The sequence below is a fragment of the Lepus europaeus genome, chromosome 16 (genome assembly GCF_033115175.1).
Source record: "Lepus europaeus isolate LE1 chromosome 16, mLepTim1.pri, whole genome shotgun sequence".
Lineage (NCBI taxonomy): Eukaryota > Metazoa > Chordata > Mammalia > Lagomorpha > Leporidae > Lepus > Lepus europaeus.
Window position 1 is genome coordinate 41,489,748 of NC_084842.1, and position 19,679 is coordinate 41,509,426.

Consider the following 19,679-nt stretch of genomic DNA (forward strand, 5'->3'; position numbering starts at 1 on the left):
ACATCCTTGTCAGCATTTGTAGTTTTTTTATTTTTGAATGATAGCCATTCCAACTGGAGGTGACAATAGTGGTTTTTAGTTTTGTTGTTAGAATTTCTTGGGCTCCTTATATATTCTGGCTATTAATCCTTTATTGGATGCATATTCAAATATTTTCTCCCATTCTGTTTGTTGTCTCTTCATTTTGTTCAGTTTACTGTGCTTCTTAGCTTAATGTAATCACCTTTGTCTATTTTTACTTTTATTGCCTGTGTTGCTGGGATCTTATCTAAGATTTGTTTGCCTAAGCCAATGAGCTGTAGCATTTCCCTTATGTTTTCCTCTAGTAGTTTGAAAGTTTCAGGTCTTCAGTTTAGATCCTTGATTCATTGTGAGTTGATTTTCTTTTTTTTTTTTTTTTTGGGGGGGGGTGGTATGGGGTATAGAGTAGGAGTCTTATTTCAAACTTCTGCATGTGGAAATCTAATTTTTCCAGCACCATTTCTTGAAGAGACTCTGCTTTTTCTAAGGCATGGTTTTAGCTTGTTTGTGCAAGATTAATTGGCTGCAGATACATGGATTAATTTCTGGGTTTCTATTTTATTCTGTTGGTCTACATGTCTTGTTTTTGTGCCAGTACCAAGCTGTTTGGATTATAACAGTCCTGCATTATCTATTGAAATCTGGAATTGTGATTCTTCCAGCTTTTTTTTTTTTTTTAACTGTTTAAAGATTGCTTTGACTATTCAGGTTTTTTGTGTTTTCATATGAATGTTAGGATTGTATTTTTCCAGATCTGTGAGGAGTGTCCCTGGTTGTTTGATTGGGATTACATTGCATCTGTAAATTACTCCTCAATGGATGTACAGATTTCCTTAATTCATGTGACTGTTGCTCTGTTCTTGAGTAGCCTTTCAATCATTCATTTGAATTCCTTTTCGGGCATGTCATCAGTCTCTGCCTCACATCCAATACTGATGGTTTACTGTGTCCTTTTGGGGAATCATATCTCCTTCTTGTTCATGTTTCTTGTTTTCTACATTGGTTTTTACACATTTGGGGGAATCGCATGATGCTAATTCCTCTGGAAGTTTTTTGTTTGTTTGTTTTTGTTTTTTTTTTTTTTAATTGAAGGCTTTATTCTTAGAAACGTGCCTCTCTGACTCAGTGGAGTGCCTGAGGCTCACACCAGAGTTTGAAGAGTGTTTTGGGTGGGGCCAGGTGTTCTGGCCACTGTTTGTGGGTGCGGCAAGAGTCCAGGCTGACACTCAAGTTGGATGTGATAAAGCCCCTCTGGCTACAGTCAGTAGGGGTAAGGGATGTTGGAGCTGGCAAGTATGTGCACAGTCCCAGCCCTTGTCTGTTTCAAGGTGAGCAAGGTGATTCACAGCCTACAGGGAGCTCACAGTGTCTGTATATCCCCTCCAGTCAGGCATGCACGCTGCATAGAGCTCCAACTCACTCTATGATGTGACCCCTGAGCCATCTGTCCCCAGTGCACAGGGAGCTCTGAGCTTCTATAATCAGACGGGGTGGGTGCTCGGTCCCCTAGCCTCTACCCATATCCCTCTCAGCTCTGTGGCCTCTGTCCAAAACTCCCACAGTCACAGGGTGCAGGGTGTCTGCTCTCTACCCCAGAGTTGCCCCTTCCCCGGGATGACCTGTTCCCCAAATCAGGACAGGTTCACCTCAGCAAATTGAGTCTGGCACTTTGCTAATGTAATATCTGAAATAAGAGCAAGAATGGATATTTTCTGAAAATGGAATTGAAAGATAGGTTGATTTTGGTAGAAATGAATTTTGAACTCCATGCATATGCTCAGTCTTCAAAGAGTTCATGGAAAATGCATTTTATGAAAAAATTCTGGGATTTCAAATTTTTTTGCACTGAGATCAACTTATTTTTTAATTCCATTTTTCTGTGAACTCTTGAAGCTCCCTGATTTTGGTTCCTCATGGCCTCCTGCATAGCTAGCAAAGTGGTTAGTGTTTAGAGGTATCATTCTGAAATGCTCTCTCTACTATCACTGAGAATGGAAAATAGGTAAGTAACTTCAGTAACTTTGAGACGAAACCCTTATGAAGCTTTCTTTAGTATGTTGCAGGAGGATACCTGAGAATGTTCTGGATAAATTCAGATTAAAAACTTCCTAGTAAACTTAAATCTCGGGTAAAGTTTAAAATTAGACTCTAAATTCACAAAATTATCCTTACTAAACTTTGCATGACATGCACTCTTCATATGTATGTCTCTATATAAGAGGGAGAGAACAGAGAGATGGAGATTGATTCGGCTGCTCTGGGTAATGCCTTTAAACTAAATGTCAAGGAAAATCAGACACCATAGTTAAAAAGTAATTCTGTTATCCAGAAAAAACAAAGTTTATAATTAACAACTTTGTTACCTTTTCTCAAGTAATAAATTTATTTATCTTAAAGGTTAATAACCTGAGACAAAATTTTCTACATGATTATGAATTGAGGAAATGGATATACTTATTTTGATTAGCATATCCTGTGTCTGAAATTATATCTCTTTAGTAGTGGTTACTCAGTTACTAATAGTTTAATGAATTAACTGATTACCTAGTAAAGGTAGTATGGAAAGAGTGATAAATTTGTGATAGAGAACACATTTTTTATTTTCTAAATTTAACATTCTTTTCTATTTATTTTTTAAAAACTTTAAAAAACAGTTAATAGTATTTAAGATTTTAACAGATGTACAGATCTGTCAAAACAATTTGAGAAAATTCTTCATATTCTTAAACATTAACCATGGAATGAATGACAATCAATATAAAGACAGGACAATAGAAATACCAAGCATTATGTAAAACAATGAACAAAATATTGGATTTTCTTGGTAAACTTTGGCATTAGTATCCTACTCCATTTCCGGTAGTTATCACGGCCACTTAAGGGGAAAAAGAAACTTTACTTTGCTGTCATCACAGAGGTGCATTATTTCCATAGATCCCTCAATAGATTTTAGATGAAGTATGTAATTGCCCTAAAGTGGGCTTACAAAAATATGGTTTTACTGCTACAGAGAAATTCTCTTTTTAGTTATATAGTTTTAAATATTTACTAAAAGTTTATCATGGACAATCTTGGTAATATTGGTGCTAGGGATACAATGGTGAATGGTGCTTGAAGTTTAGGACAAAGAAACAAGAAATTTTATTGAAGCAATCACTACTACGAAAACAATTACTATAGGACAAAGAGTTAGAAAATGATGGAGTAGTTATTACAGACTTGGTGGTCCAGAGATTCCTGTGACATTGTAGCAGAGAATTGAAGGAGCCAGAAAAATAAATACTTGGAAGAATATTCTGTGTAAAGGAAGAAGCATTGGGTTGGCTTTGATTTTAGAATGTATTTGGTGCTTTTGTGAAACGGCAAGAATACGAAATGTGTATAGTGTCTCTGGTGTTTCCCCTGCAATTTGAATTCAGTTTTTTCAGCAAAGACATGTAAGTCTTTTATTTTATTAAAATTTTATGAAGTTATTATTTTATTCTCTTTCTAGGTGGTGACAGCTACTGGAACACTTGCTTTGGGAATCAACATGCCTTGTAAATCTGTGGTTTTTGCTCAAAACTCCATCTATCTGGATGCTTTAAATTACAGACAGGTACTGTAATGTGCATATCCTTAATGTAGTGCTGAAATATTTGTATGAATAGATTTCAAACATGTTTTGTACCAAAATGAGCTTACCATTTAAGTCGATTTGCCAAGAACTTTTGAAGTTCCTTATATAGCCATAGAATAGTAAAAATTGTCTGTGTGTGTGTGTGTGTGTGTATGTCCTTTTAGTTTAGAAGCATGCTACCATTCACAGTCTAAGACACCTTGGCATTCATCCATGCCTGGCTGTTTTTAACTGTGATATAGTGGAAGACACACAAGTTTGGAATTATATGACTACTACTAACCAGGTATGTGACCTTGGATAAGATACCAAAACTACCTGATCCCACCTTTTCTATATTCAGAATGTGGTTCCTAATTACTATCCCCGGATGTTTATAAGAATGAAGTAAAATGCTTTGTAAGACAGATACAAATGAAAGGTGCTTGATAAATATTTACTCATTCATTTGCACAGATTTTGCTCTCTGGAGTTAACCTTAATGCCTCCCTCTTTGCTCTAGACATACAATCTATTACGAGCCCTCTTCAGTACTCTCCCGTATTGGACTTTTGCTTCACAATTTCTGTATCTTTCTTTCTTTGTTCTTGACCTTGCATTATTAGACCAATTTCAATTTGTTACTCTCTTTATTATGCCATGCCCTGTAGACAGTATAGTTTGTCTTTATATATATAGTGTCCGTGTTCAGGAATATTTGATGAATATTTCTGCTAACAGCATCCCAAAAATTTTTTTCAAGATTTTATTTATTTGAAAGGCAGAGTAACAGAGAAGGAGGGAAGGCAGGTGGTAGGGAGAGAGAGAGCTCTTCCATCTGCAGGTTCATTCCCCAAATGGCTCCAACCACTGGGACTGGACCAATCTGAATCCAAGAGCTTCATCCAGGTCTCCCGTGTGGGTGAAGGGGTCCAAGCACTTGAGCCATCTTTCCCTGCTTTTCCCAGGCACGTTAGCAAGCAGCTGGATCAGAACTGGAGAAGCCAGTTCTCGAACCAGCACTGACACAGGATGCTGGCATCACAGGAGGTGGTTTTACATGCAAGGCCACAGTGCTGCCCACTCCCCATATTCTTATTTTCAAAAAAGTACCTATTTCCCTTCCTCTTTAAACAGTTCTTTTTCTTTCTTCCTTCCCCCCCTCAAAAATTTATGTATGTATATGTAAGACAGATCGCCCACTCATTCACTTCCCAAATGCCTGCAGCAATGGGGATGGTGTAGGCCAGGCCAAAGCCAGGAGTCAAGAATATAGGTAGGGGCCGGCGCTGTGGCATAGCAGATAAAGCCACTGCCTGCAGTGCTGCCATCCGATGTGGATACCAATGCGAGTCTTGGCTGCTCCACTTTTGATCCAGCTCTCTGCTATGGCCTGGGAAAGCAGCAGAAGATGGCCCAAGTGCTTGGGCCCCCACACCCACGTGGAAGACCCAGAGGAAGCTCCTGGCTCTTGGCTTTGGAACGGCACAGCTCCAGCCATTGTGGCCATCTGGGGAGTGAACCAGAGGATGGAAGATCTCTCTCTGCCTCTGCCTCTCTGTAACTCTGCTTTTTTAATAAGTAAATCTTGAGAAATAAAAACCCAAGTAGCAGAGCCATCATCCCCTGCCTCTCGGGAGCTGCATTAGCAGAAAGCTGGGTAGGAGGCACAGAGTGGTTGGGATTCAAACCAGGCACTCTGATATGGGATGTGGGAAACTCAGCAGTGGTTTGAAGCACCACTCCACGTCTGCCCCTCTAAACGTGTCTTCTTCTACTTACCAGCCTTGTTCTGATCCAATATCACATCCTCTTATTTCCACCAATTTACCTGCCCCTGATTTTTTATTTCCACTTGGCAGTGTACTCATGAACTTGCCTCCTGCGTCATCTCTGGGAACCTCCTATGTAGAAGATGTTGAGATATTTGGGATGATGGACTTGGAAATAGACATGCCAGGGTTTGAGTCCTGTATCCTCCACTTTCTGGTTGCTTGCCTATGGGCAATTTCTTCTGTTCCCTGTGCCCCAATTTCCAATGTACAAGGGGAAAATGATGATATGTTTCTCATATGTCAATTCTGAGTTCTGTGTAAGAAAATAATACGCCATAGCACTTAATAAATGAAAAGACTTCTTATTTTACATTATAATAACAATATTCCTGAATTTTGTCTTACTTATATATTTCCTCAATTTGTACATTTCTTTTATGCTAATTTATAACTCAACATTTGTGAACAAATGAACATTTGAAGACAAAGAGATGAGATAGAGAATGAAGGAGAAAAAATTGGGGTAGTAGAACTTGAAATCAGGCCTTTTCTTATTGTTCTTGGTTTTAAATCATTATATAAATGCCTAGTATGATTAATAGCATGAAAAAGTATATCATAATGGTAAGTGTATAGTTGTCCAGCTCTGTCTCAGTCATGGCAAGTTTTCTAAGCCTTACTAACTGGACATTAGTTTCAATTAATTAATGGTTGGACATAGGCACAATTTACTTTCTCCAAAACAATGTAATAGGTTCAATTGTTAAACTATGATAGGGAAAGTATTTAGAGATTTTTCAAGTTGTGATTCTGTTCTGTTTCCAGATGTCTGGTCGGGCTGGAAGACGAGGCCAGGACCATCTAGGAGATGTGTATTTCTTTAATATTCCATTGCCCAAAATAGAAAAACTCATAAAATCCAAAGTTCCTGAACTGAGAGGACAGTTCCCTTTCAGCATCACTTTGATCCTGCGACTCATGCTGTTGGTTTCCCGGGGAGATGACCCAGAGGACGCCAAGGCCAAGGTACTGCACTGGCCACTGTCTGAGATTCAGTCTTCATCACTGACCTGACTCTGGTTGAGTCTGCTGTTCTTTTGGAAGTTTGTAGCCATATCTCTTAACTTTCACCAGTCTTATTAATGCTTTATAAAGTCTTAGATAGGAAAAGATTGGGAACCACTAAGAGAATGATCAGTCATATTTGGTTCCATTATCAGACCTAGAATTTGTGTCTGGATGGGCACTGGAAATCACGCTGGATTAGATTTACATTTCATAGGCAGCAATTAAGGATATTGGCAATGGATTTTAAAAAGATTAGATTATTGGTTCTACCAATTAGAAACAAGCAGATTCATTTTTATGATTTTGTAATTAATAAGTTTATTTTTCACAGGAAAGCAACCTAACTTTTTAAAATAATATTTGGGAAATGTAGAAAGTTGAAAGAAGGATTGAAAGTGTTCATGCCTACCTAAGTCTAATATCTAAAGATGATCATATTATCATTTAAGCATTTTTTCTAGTCATTTTTCTAGGCAAGAATGTGCATTAAGTTTTTAAATACTGATGTAGTTAAATGTAATCAGACTTCAGAATAAGGTTATAAAATTTATCTGATTTACTTAAATATTTTGTGTCCAAACCCAAAATGAGATTTAAAATTCATAATAACCTGATTTTTGTCTCTTTGAAGATGCATTGTTAAAAGAGACCTACTCTTGCCTGTTTTGGTATGTGAATTAGTGTGCCCAGTTAAATAAATGCTGTTTGCTGAGGCAGTAATTATTCTAGGTCTCTTGGGATTTGTTGGCTGGTCCTACGTATTTGATCATTTTAGATTAAAATTTACCATCTTAATCACGTTAAGTGCACAGTTTGGTAGCATTATGTATATTCCCATGGTTATGCAATGCTCTGACATTTCATTAACTGAACAAAAATATTTCTTAAATCATTTCCCTATTTGTTTGCTTAATTGTTCAATTTATTTTCTAGGAAAAGCTAGAATTTTTAAATTGAAACCCCCTTTTTGGATCTTCATTACAATTTTTCATTCTTTATGAGAGAATATAACAAAACTTACCTTCTGCTTCACTGGTACAGCTCTTCAAGGTGTCAGTTCTGTTCTTTAGTAATACAAAAGCAGATTCTAATTCTGCTACGGTACTTCTATGCTTTTCTGAAATTCTTCACTACTTTATTTGTCCCTTCTTCATATCACAGAAATGTGTTACTTTTAGAATGCCAATTTATATTATCTATATACCATATGTTGCTGTGCCCTCTCTCTTAGAAGCCATGTCATTTGGATTCCATTGAGGATGCCAAATAATTTTCTAAAACAATTTTGCTGCATACAGAAGCAATTTTCATAGGTCAGACCTTTTTTTACAGTAGAAGTCAATATTCTTGTCCTAGTCTGGGAGGCTGTGCAGAATCTGATCTCATTAACTGGAACTGTTCTTCCACATGGCCCGCTGTCTGCTCCATGAACACTCCAGGCACAGTGCAGTATGAAGATCACAGCTCTTGCTGTTTCTTTTATTTCTAAGATCTCCCTCAGATATGTGCATGACCTTGCTTCCTCTTTTCCCTCATAAATTCTTAGCTTTATCATTCCTTAGTGAAGCCTACCTTCTCCTTCCCTTCTAAAGTTTAAGTGCTTCCCTATCTGCTGCTTTGACAATGCTCCTTATTCAGTACTCATCATTTCTTATACAGCATTAAATCTATCATCTGTCTTATGTACATCATCTATGTACCTCTATCATATTTGGTTATTTTCTCTATATATCCCAATGCATTGTTAAGTACTCTAAGGCCAACTGTGTTTGTTGTCTCTTTTGGTATAGACATTCAGTATATATTTGTGGTATGACTGAACAATCTTGCAAATATCTATAGAAATTGATCTCTTATAGGTTTTTCTGTTTTATCATATATGAATGAAGATATATCTGCCAAAATCTAGTGGTTTGCCTAGCAGTATGGTATGTGAAATTCTTCTGGCTTCACTCTGTGCACCTCATTCCTGTTTGAATGCCCTTTGAGACCTGAGGCCGGGTGGATAGTTTTTGGCCCAAGTATCAGTATAAGATCATCTTATGTAGCTTTTCAGAACTGAAAGATGACCTGTCTTCTGCTGCTGGCCTTGCTAATGCACTGATTACATCTGTATAATTAATGACTAGTGACTACAGTGTGCAGTGATGTCAGGATTTTGCTGTTTTAATAAAACTATGGAGGCTACACCACTAAAGTTACAGTGAGCCACCATGCATCATCGCTCAGGTCCTTACTGCTCCACTGCTTGCTGACTCTTGCCACCTCTGAATACATGTGGCATCCGAGGGAGAGGAGTTTGTAGGAAAAGCTACTTTTGCTGCCTTGAAAATGTATCACCCAGCAGTGCAGGAGCTGGAAAGTACATCCCTGTCGCCTCCGTCCTTTCTTCCTTCCTCCTAGACCACTGGGCTTAAAGTAAATACAGATTCTTCCAAGGTTCTATACACTCTCCGGTCCAAAGGCAGCCAGTGATGGTGGGGGTTTTCCTCTTACTGTGAAGCTGAAATACCTGTGAACCTCAGTACTGCTTTACACTAGAAACCAAGCAGTATTTTTTTGTTTGTTTTAAAAAACCTAGTTCTATTATTTTTGCACCAATTATACAACATGGACTAATGGATTTTTTCTCTTCCAGAACAATTCAAGAGTTATAAACTCAAACTAGAATAGCATGAAAAAAAAAAACAAAAACTAAAAAGCAGAGTTAAGACAGAGAGGGAGAGGCAGAGAGAGAGAGATCTTCCGTCCTCTGGTTCTCTCCCCAGATGTCCACAACAGCCAGGGCTGGCCAAGCCAAAGCCAGGAGCCAGAAGCTTCATCCATGTCTCCCATGTAGGTGGCAGCCAGGACACAAACTGGTGCCCCTGTGAAATGCTGGTGTTATAGGAAGCAGCTTTACCTGCTGTGCCACCATGCCAGCCCGCTGAAATGGCTTTTATTATCAGTTTATTTGGCAGTGTTTCTTTTCTGACAGTTCTATTTTATGTGTTCTACTGTGTTAAAGGAAGGGTGTGACATGTAAGATCATAGTACAATAATGGGAAATTGAACCTAATGTATTGCTGATATATATTTTATAATATAGATTATTATTTACAAATTATGTCATAACACTTAACGTGGAGTAAACAAAAGTCCTATTTCTTAAAGGTGCTGTCTGTGCTCAAACATTCACTGCTGTCCTTCAAACAACCCAGAGTCATGGAGATGCTAAAACTTTACTTCTTGTTTTCTTTGCAATTCCTGATGAAAGAGGTATGCTTGTGCTTTGTCTTCTGGAGCAGTAGCACTGCTGATAGGCAGATTCCTTGTCATGTTGAACTAAATGTCGTCTTTCGAAGGTTATATCCAATGATTAATATTACTAATAATTGACATAATTATCAAAGTTGGAGTATGTAATAGTTATCTATGTCGCACATTGGCATTAAATACCATTATAAAATAGCACCTAATAAGCAGTTATGTAAGTAATTATGTAGTGAGTTTAGTCAAACTAATGAATTCTTTTTGTTTTTTAGTGCTATATAGATCAAGAAGGTAACCCAATGGGTTTTGCTGGACTTGTATCGCATTTGCATTATCATGAGCCTTCTAATCTCGTTTTTGTCTATTTTCTTGTAAGAGGACTTTTCCATAATCTTTGCCAGCCTACCAGGAAAGGTAAGCTTGAGCTTTCATGTGCATATATAGTCTAAAACCACTAATGGATCTGTAGAAAGTCAGCACTTTGGGAATATTTTTCCAACAAAGAAAATACAGTGAATATGTAAATAATTTACAGGTACCCAAATCAGAGAAAACAATGTGAAATATGTACTAATACAGATTATTTGGGAGAGAGACAGACTTTGTGACACCTATTTTACAATTTCTACTTTTCTGGGAAATTACCTTCAGTCTTTCCTTGCCCTCTAGGATCTAGAACATAGCAAATAATACATAATATATAAAGAATATTTACTTAAATATGTGTTTATCCTAGCAAAAAGATAGTTGAATCCATGTTAAAAATAAGATTACTCATAATTCCACTATCCACAAATAATCACTCTATTTATGAATATTTTCTTTTAATCAAATTTTCTTTGAATATAATTATATGGCATACTTACATAGGTAACATTATATTGTATAATCTAGGATCTTGTTTTCTAAAACACCAAAATTTTGTTCATGCCCTATAAATTTTTTAATGGATTCCATTTACCACAGTTTGTGGTACATTTAAACAATAAATCCTTTATACAGTGTTCCTAAAATATTTCCTTTTATATTTGTATATAGTTATATTTTCTTTTTTTTTTAGGTTTATTTATTTATTTGAAAGTCAGAATTACACAGAGAGAGGAGAGGCAGAAAGAGAGAGAGAGAGGTCTTCCATCCGATGGTTCACTCCCCAGTTGGCCGCAACGGCCGGAGCTGCGCCGATCCGAAGCCAGGAGCCAGGAGCTTCCTCCGGGTCTCCCACACGGGTGCAGGGGCCCAAGGGCTTGGGTCATCTTTCACTGCTTTCCCAGGCCACAGCAGAGATCGGATCAGAAGAGGAGCAGCCGGGTCTCAAACTGGCGCCCATATGGGATGCCAGCGCTTCAGGCCAGGGTGTTAATCCACTGTGCCACAGCCGCAGCCCCTAAAGTTATATTTTCTAATGCTAGTGAATTCAATGTCTTTCACAACATTATTTTATCTTCAACCATTAATCAATAGAACATTCTACTTTGCATAATAGGTTCAGTCACCTTGCTCTAAACATGAATTGTTCTGTGAAACAAGGGTACTAAAAAAATTACCATTCTTGGGACCAGTGTTGTGGCATAGTGGCTAAAGCCACTGCGTGTGATGCTAGCATTCCGTATGGACACCAGTTTGTATCCTGGCTGCTCCACTTCCAATCCAGCTCTCTAATGGCTTGGGAAAAGCAGTGGAACACGGCCCAAGTGTTTGGATCCCTGCCACCCATGTGGGAGACCTGGAAGAAGCATCTGGCTCCTGATTTCAGCCTGGCTCAGTCCTTGTCATTGCAGCCATCTGGGGAATAAACCAGTGGATGGATCTTTCTGTCCCTCTGATTCTCCCTCTCTCTGTAGCTCTGACTTTGAAATAAATAAGTAAAACTTTCAAAAAAAAAAAACATTCTTCCAAAAACTCCATAAGATAAATGATTTCAGGCAACCACACGTACAGTTGTGTTGCCTGATGGGGGTTAGGTATGTGTGTAATCATAGGTACGGAAAATTTGACAACTTTACGAGGCAGGTACTAAGACTAGCATCATTTGGGAAATGACACTGGGGCACAGAGAAGTTAAATAAATTCACATCATCCCATAAGTTTAATAAGTCAGAATCAAGATTTATTTATAAGTAGTCTGACTCCAGAACCTAAGTTATTAAATGTAGCATTTTTGAAAAAATTAACACATTTTTAAAATTTTTGCTCAGCAAATAATATTTGTACATATTTATGGGGTACAATGTCATATTTAATACGTAAATACAGCATGTACTGATCAAATCAGGTAATTAGCATTTTCTTTTCCTTATCACTTCTTTATATATACATAGATTTTTTGCTTAAAGATGTATCTATTTTTATTTGAAAGTCAGAGCTAGAGAAATATCTTAAAGCGTGAACCGTTGGTTTACTCCTCAAATGGCCACAACAGCCAGGGCTGAGCCAAGCTGAAGCCAGGAGCCAGGAGCTTCATCCAGGTCTCCCATGTGGGTGCAGAGACCCAAGCACCCGGGCCATCTTCCACTGCTTTCCTAGGCACACTAGCAGGAAGCTAGATTGGAACTGGAGCAGCTGGAACTCAAACCAGTGCCCATATGGAATGCCATTGTGCTGGCCCCTCCTTATCATTTCTTAATGTTTGGAGCCTTCCACGTTTTCCTAGTTTTTCAAAATAAAAAGAATATGTTGTTAAGTATAGTCTCTCCACAGTTCCTTCTAACTGACTGCTTTGGTATCTATTGCCCAACCTCCCCCTAGTCCTTCCATGCAGTTTATAATAACCACTGTTGGGATTTTTACATCAACTTTTTCTTTTTCAGTGTTTCCATTTGAGAAAGAACATGTGATATTTGTTTCTACTTCTGGGTTAATTTACTCAACATGTCCTTTAGTTCTATCTATTTTGCTGCAAATGACAGGATTCCATTCTTTGTTATAATTGAATAATAGTCCATTATATATCTATATCACATTTTCTTAGTCTGTTCATCTACTTATGGACATCTCTGTTGATTTCATCTTTTATCAACAGTGTTGTAATATAAATGTAGCAAGTTTTTAAACACTATAGAAAAGTGCTTACCTGAAGTAACTCAAGTTAACAATAACTTACTATGAGTGGCAGTTGGGAGATAATGCTGGGAGAGTATTTGTGGGCTGAATTTTAAAAAGACTAAAATGCTAAACTAAGGAAGTTAGATTTTGTTTGGAAAGCATGGAGATATCAGAGACTTGTAGATGAGAAAAAAGTTATTGTAAGATTCTTTAGGACAACTGATCCTTTACTAGGGTAGGCTAAAGTAAGGAAATCTAGGAAAAGTGACATGGCAATTTAGGGTTGGGATGACTAGGATCTGAACTATGGTGAGAGTGGCAAGAATGAAAGAGTCAACACAGAAGAAAACTGCCAGCAAATGTAGTCCTTACTCAGCTGCCACAAAAGCTTAGTTTCCAGGAAATATCATAGTCAATTTAAATATGAAACAATGTAATTACAATTTTTCACATTTATAACAAAATCCTTTATTTTGAATAGGCTCAAAGCATTTTTCCCAAGATACTATGGAAAAGTTATTATTGGTATTGGCAAATCTGTTTGGAAGAAGGTATCTTCCAGCAAAGTTCCAAGATACTACCTTAAAGTTTTATCAGTCAAAGGTAAAATGTATGACTCTAATAAAATTTAATAGTTAACAGCATTAAATAGATCCTATAAGAAACTGACTTTTGTTAACATTGGATAGTTCATTTGTTTTATGAAAATTGTGTTCTTCTTATAATCAATGTGGTATTTAATTTGTAGTTCAGACGTCTGCTTCTGTAAATATATCAAAAGGTTAATCCCACAAGCAAAATAAGTATCAAAGTCCAATTCATGATTCTCATTTTATAAAGTACTCATCAAACTACAGCATTAAGTAACCTCAAAATGTATAGATAATTATATATTACATGAAACAGACTTCCTCATCCTTGAATCAATAGTGCCCTTGGGATCTTTTTACCTTCAGGTGGGAATATGGGCAAGAAATAGGTTTATACTAGAAATCTCAGTGAAAAGATACTGTGGATAAAAAAAACGAAGAGTTAATTTGTATTGTCTAACCCCACTATGTTGAATTAGCCATCTGTGCCCTCACAGACTGTCCTCTGTACTCGTAACCATGCTTTAGTCATTGACCTATCGTCACTTTTTCATCACATGTACATCCTTGAAATGTTATATAATCACTCTGTTTAAGTTACATTCAACTTAGAAGAGTCCATATCTCTATTAAAAACAATCATTACAAATACAATGAAAGAAGCTATTTTTTTGTAAATGCAAAAAGAAACAAAAAACAAACGTTACCTCAACTCCACAAATCAAAGAATAAAACAATGGCATCATTGAATAAGCAGATAACTATAGAATTCTATTGCAACATTCTTCCAAAGATTCAGTTTTTAAGGAATGTAGACACCTCTTTATGAAAATGTTTGACCTCTAGGTATTCCTTGATGATCTTCCTGAAGATTTCAGTGCTGCTTTAAATGAGTATAACATGAATGTTACAAAGGACTTTGCATCTTTCCTACAAATCGTTTCCAAATTGGCTGATATGAAACAGGAATATGAACTTCCATTATCAAAAATTGGTAAGTGTATTTTATCTCCACTGTGGAACACTGGAAAAACAGAAAATCTTGCAGAAGAATATTTTTTTTCAGAAGGGAGGAGTTCCAGGAATGCCCCTGGAATGAGGACACTCCACCTGCTTTCCAAAGAGAGTTATAATAATTAGAAAAGGATAAGGACAATGAAACCTAATGGAGTCATTTATAAAGCATGTTGATTAAAGGCTGCTTTGGGGCTGAACCTGAAAAATGGATTAAGCACAACTCTGAGATTAAGACAAAAATTAATTCTGTCACTCTTTATCTTGAGGGAAAATATGCTTAGTGTTCGTGAACATAGACTGTGGCAGATTCCTCCTCAGGTCCAAAGTCAGGCTCTAGTACTTAACAGTCTGAGATCTTGGGCAAGCAAATTTATGGCTTAATTTTCCTCAACAGATATACAAGAAAGGAAATAACATTATCTACTTAGTATTGGTAAGCTTTTCATAATCAATATATGTCAATATCTTAAGATAGTGTTTGGCAGGTAGCAAAGAACATTCATGTATGTTTTTACTTTTTTAAAGATTTATTTTATTAATTTGAAAGGCAGAGTTACAGAGAAAGAGGTCTTCCATCCACTGGTTGACTCCCCAAATGGCTACAACGGCCAGGGCTGGGCCAGGCTGAAGCCAGGAACTGGGAGATTGACCCAGGTCTCCCACATGGGTGCAGGAGACCAAGCACTTGGATCATCTTCCACTGCTTTCCCAGACACATTAGCAGGGAGCTGGATGGGAAGCGGAGCAGCCGGGTCTCGAACTGGTGACATCGCAAGTGGTAGCTTTACCTGCTAAGCCACACCAGCCCCATTATTTTTCTTTTTAATGAAATAATCCATGGAAACCTTCTAGGGAAATAAGAAGGTTGATAGATAAAGAGAAAGCACTGAGCTGTGGGTAGCAACTTCTTTGTTTCACTATACCCTAGCATCTCCAGTGGGGAAAATTCAAATAGATAGAGCTTGTAGCTTCCTGGACCCTGATAAAATAGGAAGCGGCATGAATGAAATTAGGCAATAATGGTGGACCACTGTGAACCTCACAGAGGAGGGGCACTGAAGGTGTGTGAATGTTCTGCCTCTAGTACAAACCCAATTTGGATGTATGATCTAGTGCTTCATAAGAGCATGATTGAAAAAAATGTATTTCTTCTTATATGCCACTTCCAAACCTATGAAGAGTGGCAGCTTGGAACACCATGTCTAGAAAGATTCTGAGGACAACTCTGAATTCAGTGGTTAAAAAGTACCATGTTAATGACAGTTCTCTGTTGTGGGAGTATACAATTTAAACTTAGTGTTTTATTCCTGTTGTTCCAAAGCCATTATAATATAAGAAAACAATTTTGTGATAATGATACTAACAATTAAGTTGCTGTGTAGTCTGTCCCAAGCTGTGCTGCCCCCTGTCTGTGAGAGCTTTTTCAGGCTTCGTTGTGATATAGGCCCTGGAAAGTCAACTGGCTCCCCTTGTAGCACAGTCCACAGCAAGAATGAAGGTTTAACAATTTGGTTGAGTTTTAAAAACTAATCTTTTGGGGCCAGCGCTGTGGCGTAGCTGGTGAAGCCACTGCCTGCAGTGCCAGAATCCCATATGGGCACCAGTTCGAGACCCGACTGCTCCAACTTATGATCCAGCTCCCTACTATGGCCTCAGAAGGCAGTGGAAGATGGCCCAAGTCCTTGGGCCCCTGCACCCCTGTGGGGAACCTGGAAAAAGCTCCGGCTCCTGGCTTCAGATGGTGCAGCTCCAGTCATTGCAACCATCTGGGGAGTGAACAAGCGGATGGAAGAATGAACAAACACTCTCTCTCTCTCTGTAGCTCTGCCTTTCAAAATAAATAGAAAAACAAAACACACAAAAAACTAATCTTTCCCAATTTATTTTGGTCAGAATTCACAGGTAAAGAATGTGAAGGCTCTCAACTTGTGTCTCACTTGATGAACTGCAAGGAAGCAAGAGTAGCTATTTCGCCATTTGCTTGTCTGTCTGGAAATTTTGATAGTGATTTACTTCAACCAGAAATTTCAAATCATGTAAGTGAAAGATACAGTTCATTAATAACAGATCTGCAGGACATGACCCCAGTCTGAGTGGTGTCACAGAATAGAATGCTTTGGAAAAACTGGGAATTCTGGTAAGTAAATAATAAAAGACCACAGTTTAGTTTATAAGAACAATAATTTTATGAAGGCTTTTCTCTGCATTTTATTTGTATGATTGCAAACAATTGATTAGTTATAAAGTTGTTTGTATTGAAAAAAGATGCAGTTATGAATTATAATTTCCTTTTCTAGTATACAATTAATCTATGGGAAGAATGTGCCATTCACTCTTATCCTGTCCAAGTGCAAGTTTTTCCATGGGGTTGTGGATGGGCACTGATCCATAGAATGTTCGTTTTTTTAAAATTTTTTATTTATTTTCGCTTAACTTGGGATGCCCGCAATAGCCAAGGATGTTCCAAGCTGAAATCAGGAGCCCAGAACTCCATACAGTTCTCCCATGTGGGTGGCAGGAACTCAAATACTTAAGCCATCACTGCTCCCTCTCGGGGAGCCAGATTGGAAGCCAAATTGGAAGTAGAAGAGCCAGTACTCCAAGCACGCACTCTGATATGGGATGCAGGCATCCCAAGCAACATCTTAACTGCTGTGCCAAATGCCTACCCTTATGTGTGTCTTATTATAATCACCATCAATTAGGAGAGACCTTTAAGGTCTAGATTATGAACTCATTCTGACTCAGAGTTGTCACTGATGATATTCTGAATGGTGAGGAATGGTTGGATTCCATCTGTCTTGACACATCTTGCACTGTTGCACTGTGATTGTCATCAGCAAACTGCTTGAGGATAACATGCCTTTTTCCTTACCCACTTAATGTAAATTTACTTTTACTGGAGAAAGCTGTAATCTCTTAAAGCTTACTTTTCTTCTGTTACTTATTATATCTTAATGTAATACCAAGTATGCATACTTCTGTATCTTTAAGTGGTTTATAGATAAGCTGTGAAGCATAAAACTGATGAAATGAGGACCCTTGTGCTCTCCTTCTATTTCATTTCCTTGTCTCCCCTCTTCCTCCTCAAAGTTTCCTAAACTTTTTCATTCTTTTTTTTTTTTTTTTTTGACAGGCAGAGTTAGTGAGAGAGAGAGACAGAGAGAAAGGTCTTCCTTTTTCCATTGGTTCACCCCCCCAAATGGCCGCTACTGCCGGCGCGCTGCGCTGATCCGAAGCCAGGAGCCAGGTGCTTCTTCCTGGTCTCCCATGGGGTGCAGGGCCCAAGGACTTGGGCCATCCTCCACTGCACTCCCGGGCCACAGCAGAGAGCTGGACTGGAAGAGGGGCAACCGGGACAGAATCCGGCGCCCCAACCAGGACTAGAACCCGGTGTGCCAGCGCCTCAGGAGGATTAGCCAAGTAAGCCGTGGCGCCAGCCTCATTCTTCTTTTTAAAAACTCCATGTAAATCACTTATTTTTGTTTGTCTTGAATGTCACAAAAAGTTAAGGAATATTTATTGTAGTCTCGTAGAAGTTCCTTTTTTTTTTTATATATATACTCATTGATATGATTGGTCTGTATTGCAACATAGAAATTTTTTTGTTTTTACTTCATAATATTCTTCTTAAGATTGATTTACTTGAAAGGCAGAATTACAGAGAGGGAGAGAGTGATTGTCCATCTGCTGGTTTACTCCCTAAATGGCCACATCAGCCATAGCTGGGCCAGGCTGAAGCCAGGAGCCAGAAGTTTCACTCTGGTCTCCTATGTGAGTGCAGAGGCCCAAGGACTTGGGCCATCTTCTGCTTTTCCCAGATGATTAGCAGGGAGCTGGATTGGAAGTGGAGCAGCTGAGACTCGAAGCTGCGCCCCTGTGGGATGCTGGCATTGCAGGAAGCAGCTTAACCCGTTAGATCACAATGCCAGCCCCAACTTCATAATATTTCATAGAGTGAATATAAAACAACTTGCTGCTCTATTCTCCTGTTAATAAGTGTTGAGTGTCTTTCTATTTTTGCTAGGAATATCTGGTGCAACAGGTTCTCTTAGGTTGTCTTAGGTCTAGGTTTTCTGAGTTAAAGGATTTTCTGTGTCATAGGAGAGGAAGAACATTCAAATACTCAACTTTTTAAGCTCCTGTTAACACATTTTAGGAAGTATTTGTACCAGTTGACAGTCTCACTAGCAGTATATTAGGGTTCCTCTTGACCCCATCAAGTACAGTTTGCATAAATGAGCAGAAATGAATTATTTGCTTTCTTCCTTTCTTCTTTCTTGCTTCCCTCTTTCTCCTCCCCCTACTGTGTATTCTGTTGACTGGGTCCTAAAGATGGTTGTTGAGTTGAATTCTTCTTTTGTGACATGCAAGCCTCCAGCTCCCTGTTACTCTGTTGACAAGGGTATTTTCTGCCAATAAGGAGAATGATAACGTTTTACACCAGCCTTTTTCTCCTGGCAAATCTTATCATAAGTCTGGTGATTGAATGGTTGAATTCGGCATTCGTATGCAGTAGAGGCAATCATTTTCATAGGTGGAATTGAGTCATGCTGCAGGCTTGCTCAGGATGTACCACAGTACATGTGAAAGGCATCCTCCTCTTTGATATGAAGAGTGTGCCTTAAGAACATTTATTAAAGGAATGTAGCTATAAGGTCCCATACAAACATGATGCACTTTCTTTCTACATAAATAACAAATTAGGAATTGTTATTTCTTCAGCTTACTCTGCGCACAATTGGTATCAATCACACTCAAGCTCCTGTGCTGTGGATGCAGAAATTTGATAACCGAGGAAGAAGGATTCCACTTGATGCTTATGCGCTTGATTTCTACAAACATGGTTCCTTGATGGGATTGGTCCAGGACAACAGGTATGTGTGCCTTGTCTTTTCTCTCTTTCTCTCTCCTTCCTTCTTTCTCTTCCTCTCTCTCTCCTACTTCTATCCTTGTCTCTATTTCCATCTAATGACTAAATTTAATCAATTTTAGAGAAAAAATTTTCATGCACTTTCAAGTATAAACTATACTGGATTTTTTTAAAAAAAATTATTTATTTGAAAAGCATACTTACAGTGAGGCAGAGGGAGGGTGGAAGGGGAGAGAGAGAGAGAGGGAAATTTCATCTGCTGGTTCACTCTCCAAGTACCTGCAGCAGCTGTTGCTGAGCCAAGCCAAAGCCAAGAGCCAGGAACTCGATTCAAGTCTCCCATGACAGTGGCAAGAATCCAGCCACTTGAGCCATCACCTGCTGCCTCCCAGTGTGTGCATCAATAGAGGCCTGGAATCAGAAGTGAAGCTGGGACTAAAATC

General features: G+C 38.3%; 2 protein-coding genes across 9 annotated transcripts in view; one reads left to right on the forward strand and one right to left on the reverse strand.

Annotated features, from left to right (window-relative positions):
* LOC133774949 (probable ATP-dependent RNA helicase DDX60) overlaps window positions 1–19,679 on the forward strand; it is a 97,184-nt gene that overhangs the window by 71,512 nt on the left and 5,993 nt on the right. For all 7 annotated transcript variants that reach the window (XM_062212975.1, XM_062212977.1, XM_062212979.1 and 4 more), the window contains exons 29-36: window positions 3,515–3,619; window positions 6,220–6,420; window positions 9,616–9,720; window positions 9,987–10,128; window positions 13,238–13,359; window positions 14,193–14,340; window positions 16,257–16,399; window positions 19,089–19,240. In XM_062212975.1, the coding sequence (XP_062068959.1) occupies window positions 3,515–3,619; window positions 6,220–6,420; window positions 9,616–9,720; window positions 9,987–10,128; window positions 13,238–13,359; window positions 14,193–14,340; window positions 16,257–16,399; window positions 19,089–19,240 (1,118 nt within the window). The remainder of the gene's footprint in view (window positions 1–3,514; window positions 3,620–6,219; window positions 6,421–9,615; window positions 9,721–9,986; window positions 10,129–13,237; window positions 13,360–14,192; window positions 14,341–16,256; window positions 16,400–19,088; window positions 19,241–19,679) is intronic.
* Window positions 5,680–19,679, reverse strand: part of ENTPD4 (ectonucleoside triphosphate diphosphohydrolase 4) — an 84,158-nt gene continuing 70,158 nt past the window's right edge. The window contains exon 14 of one of the 2 annotated variants that reach the window (XM_062212988.1): window positions 5,680–5,707. In XM_062212988.1, the coding sequence (XP_062068972.1) occupies window positions 5,695–5,707 (13 nt within the window). In that variant the 3' untranslated portion in view covers window positions 5,680–5,694. Of the gene's footprint in view, window positions 5,708–12,311; window positions 12,361–19,679 lie in introns of those variants that run through there. The other variant, XM_062212987.1, reaches the window with a different exon arrangement.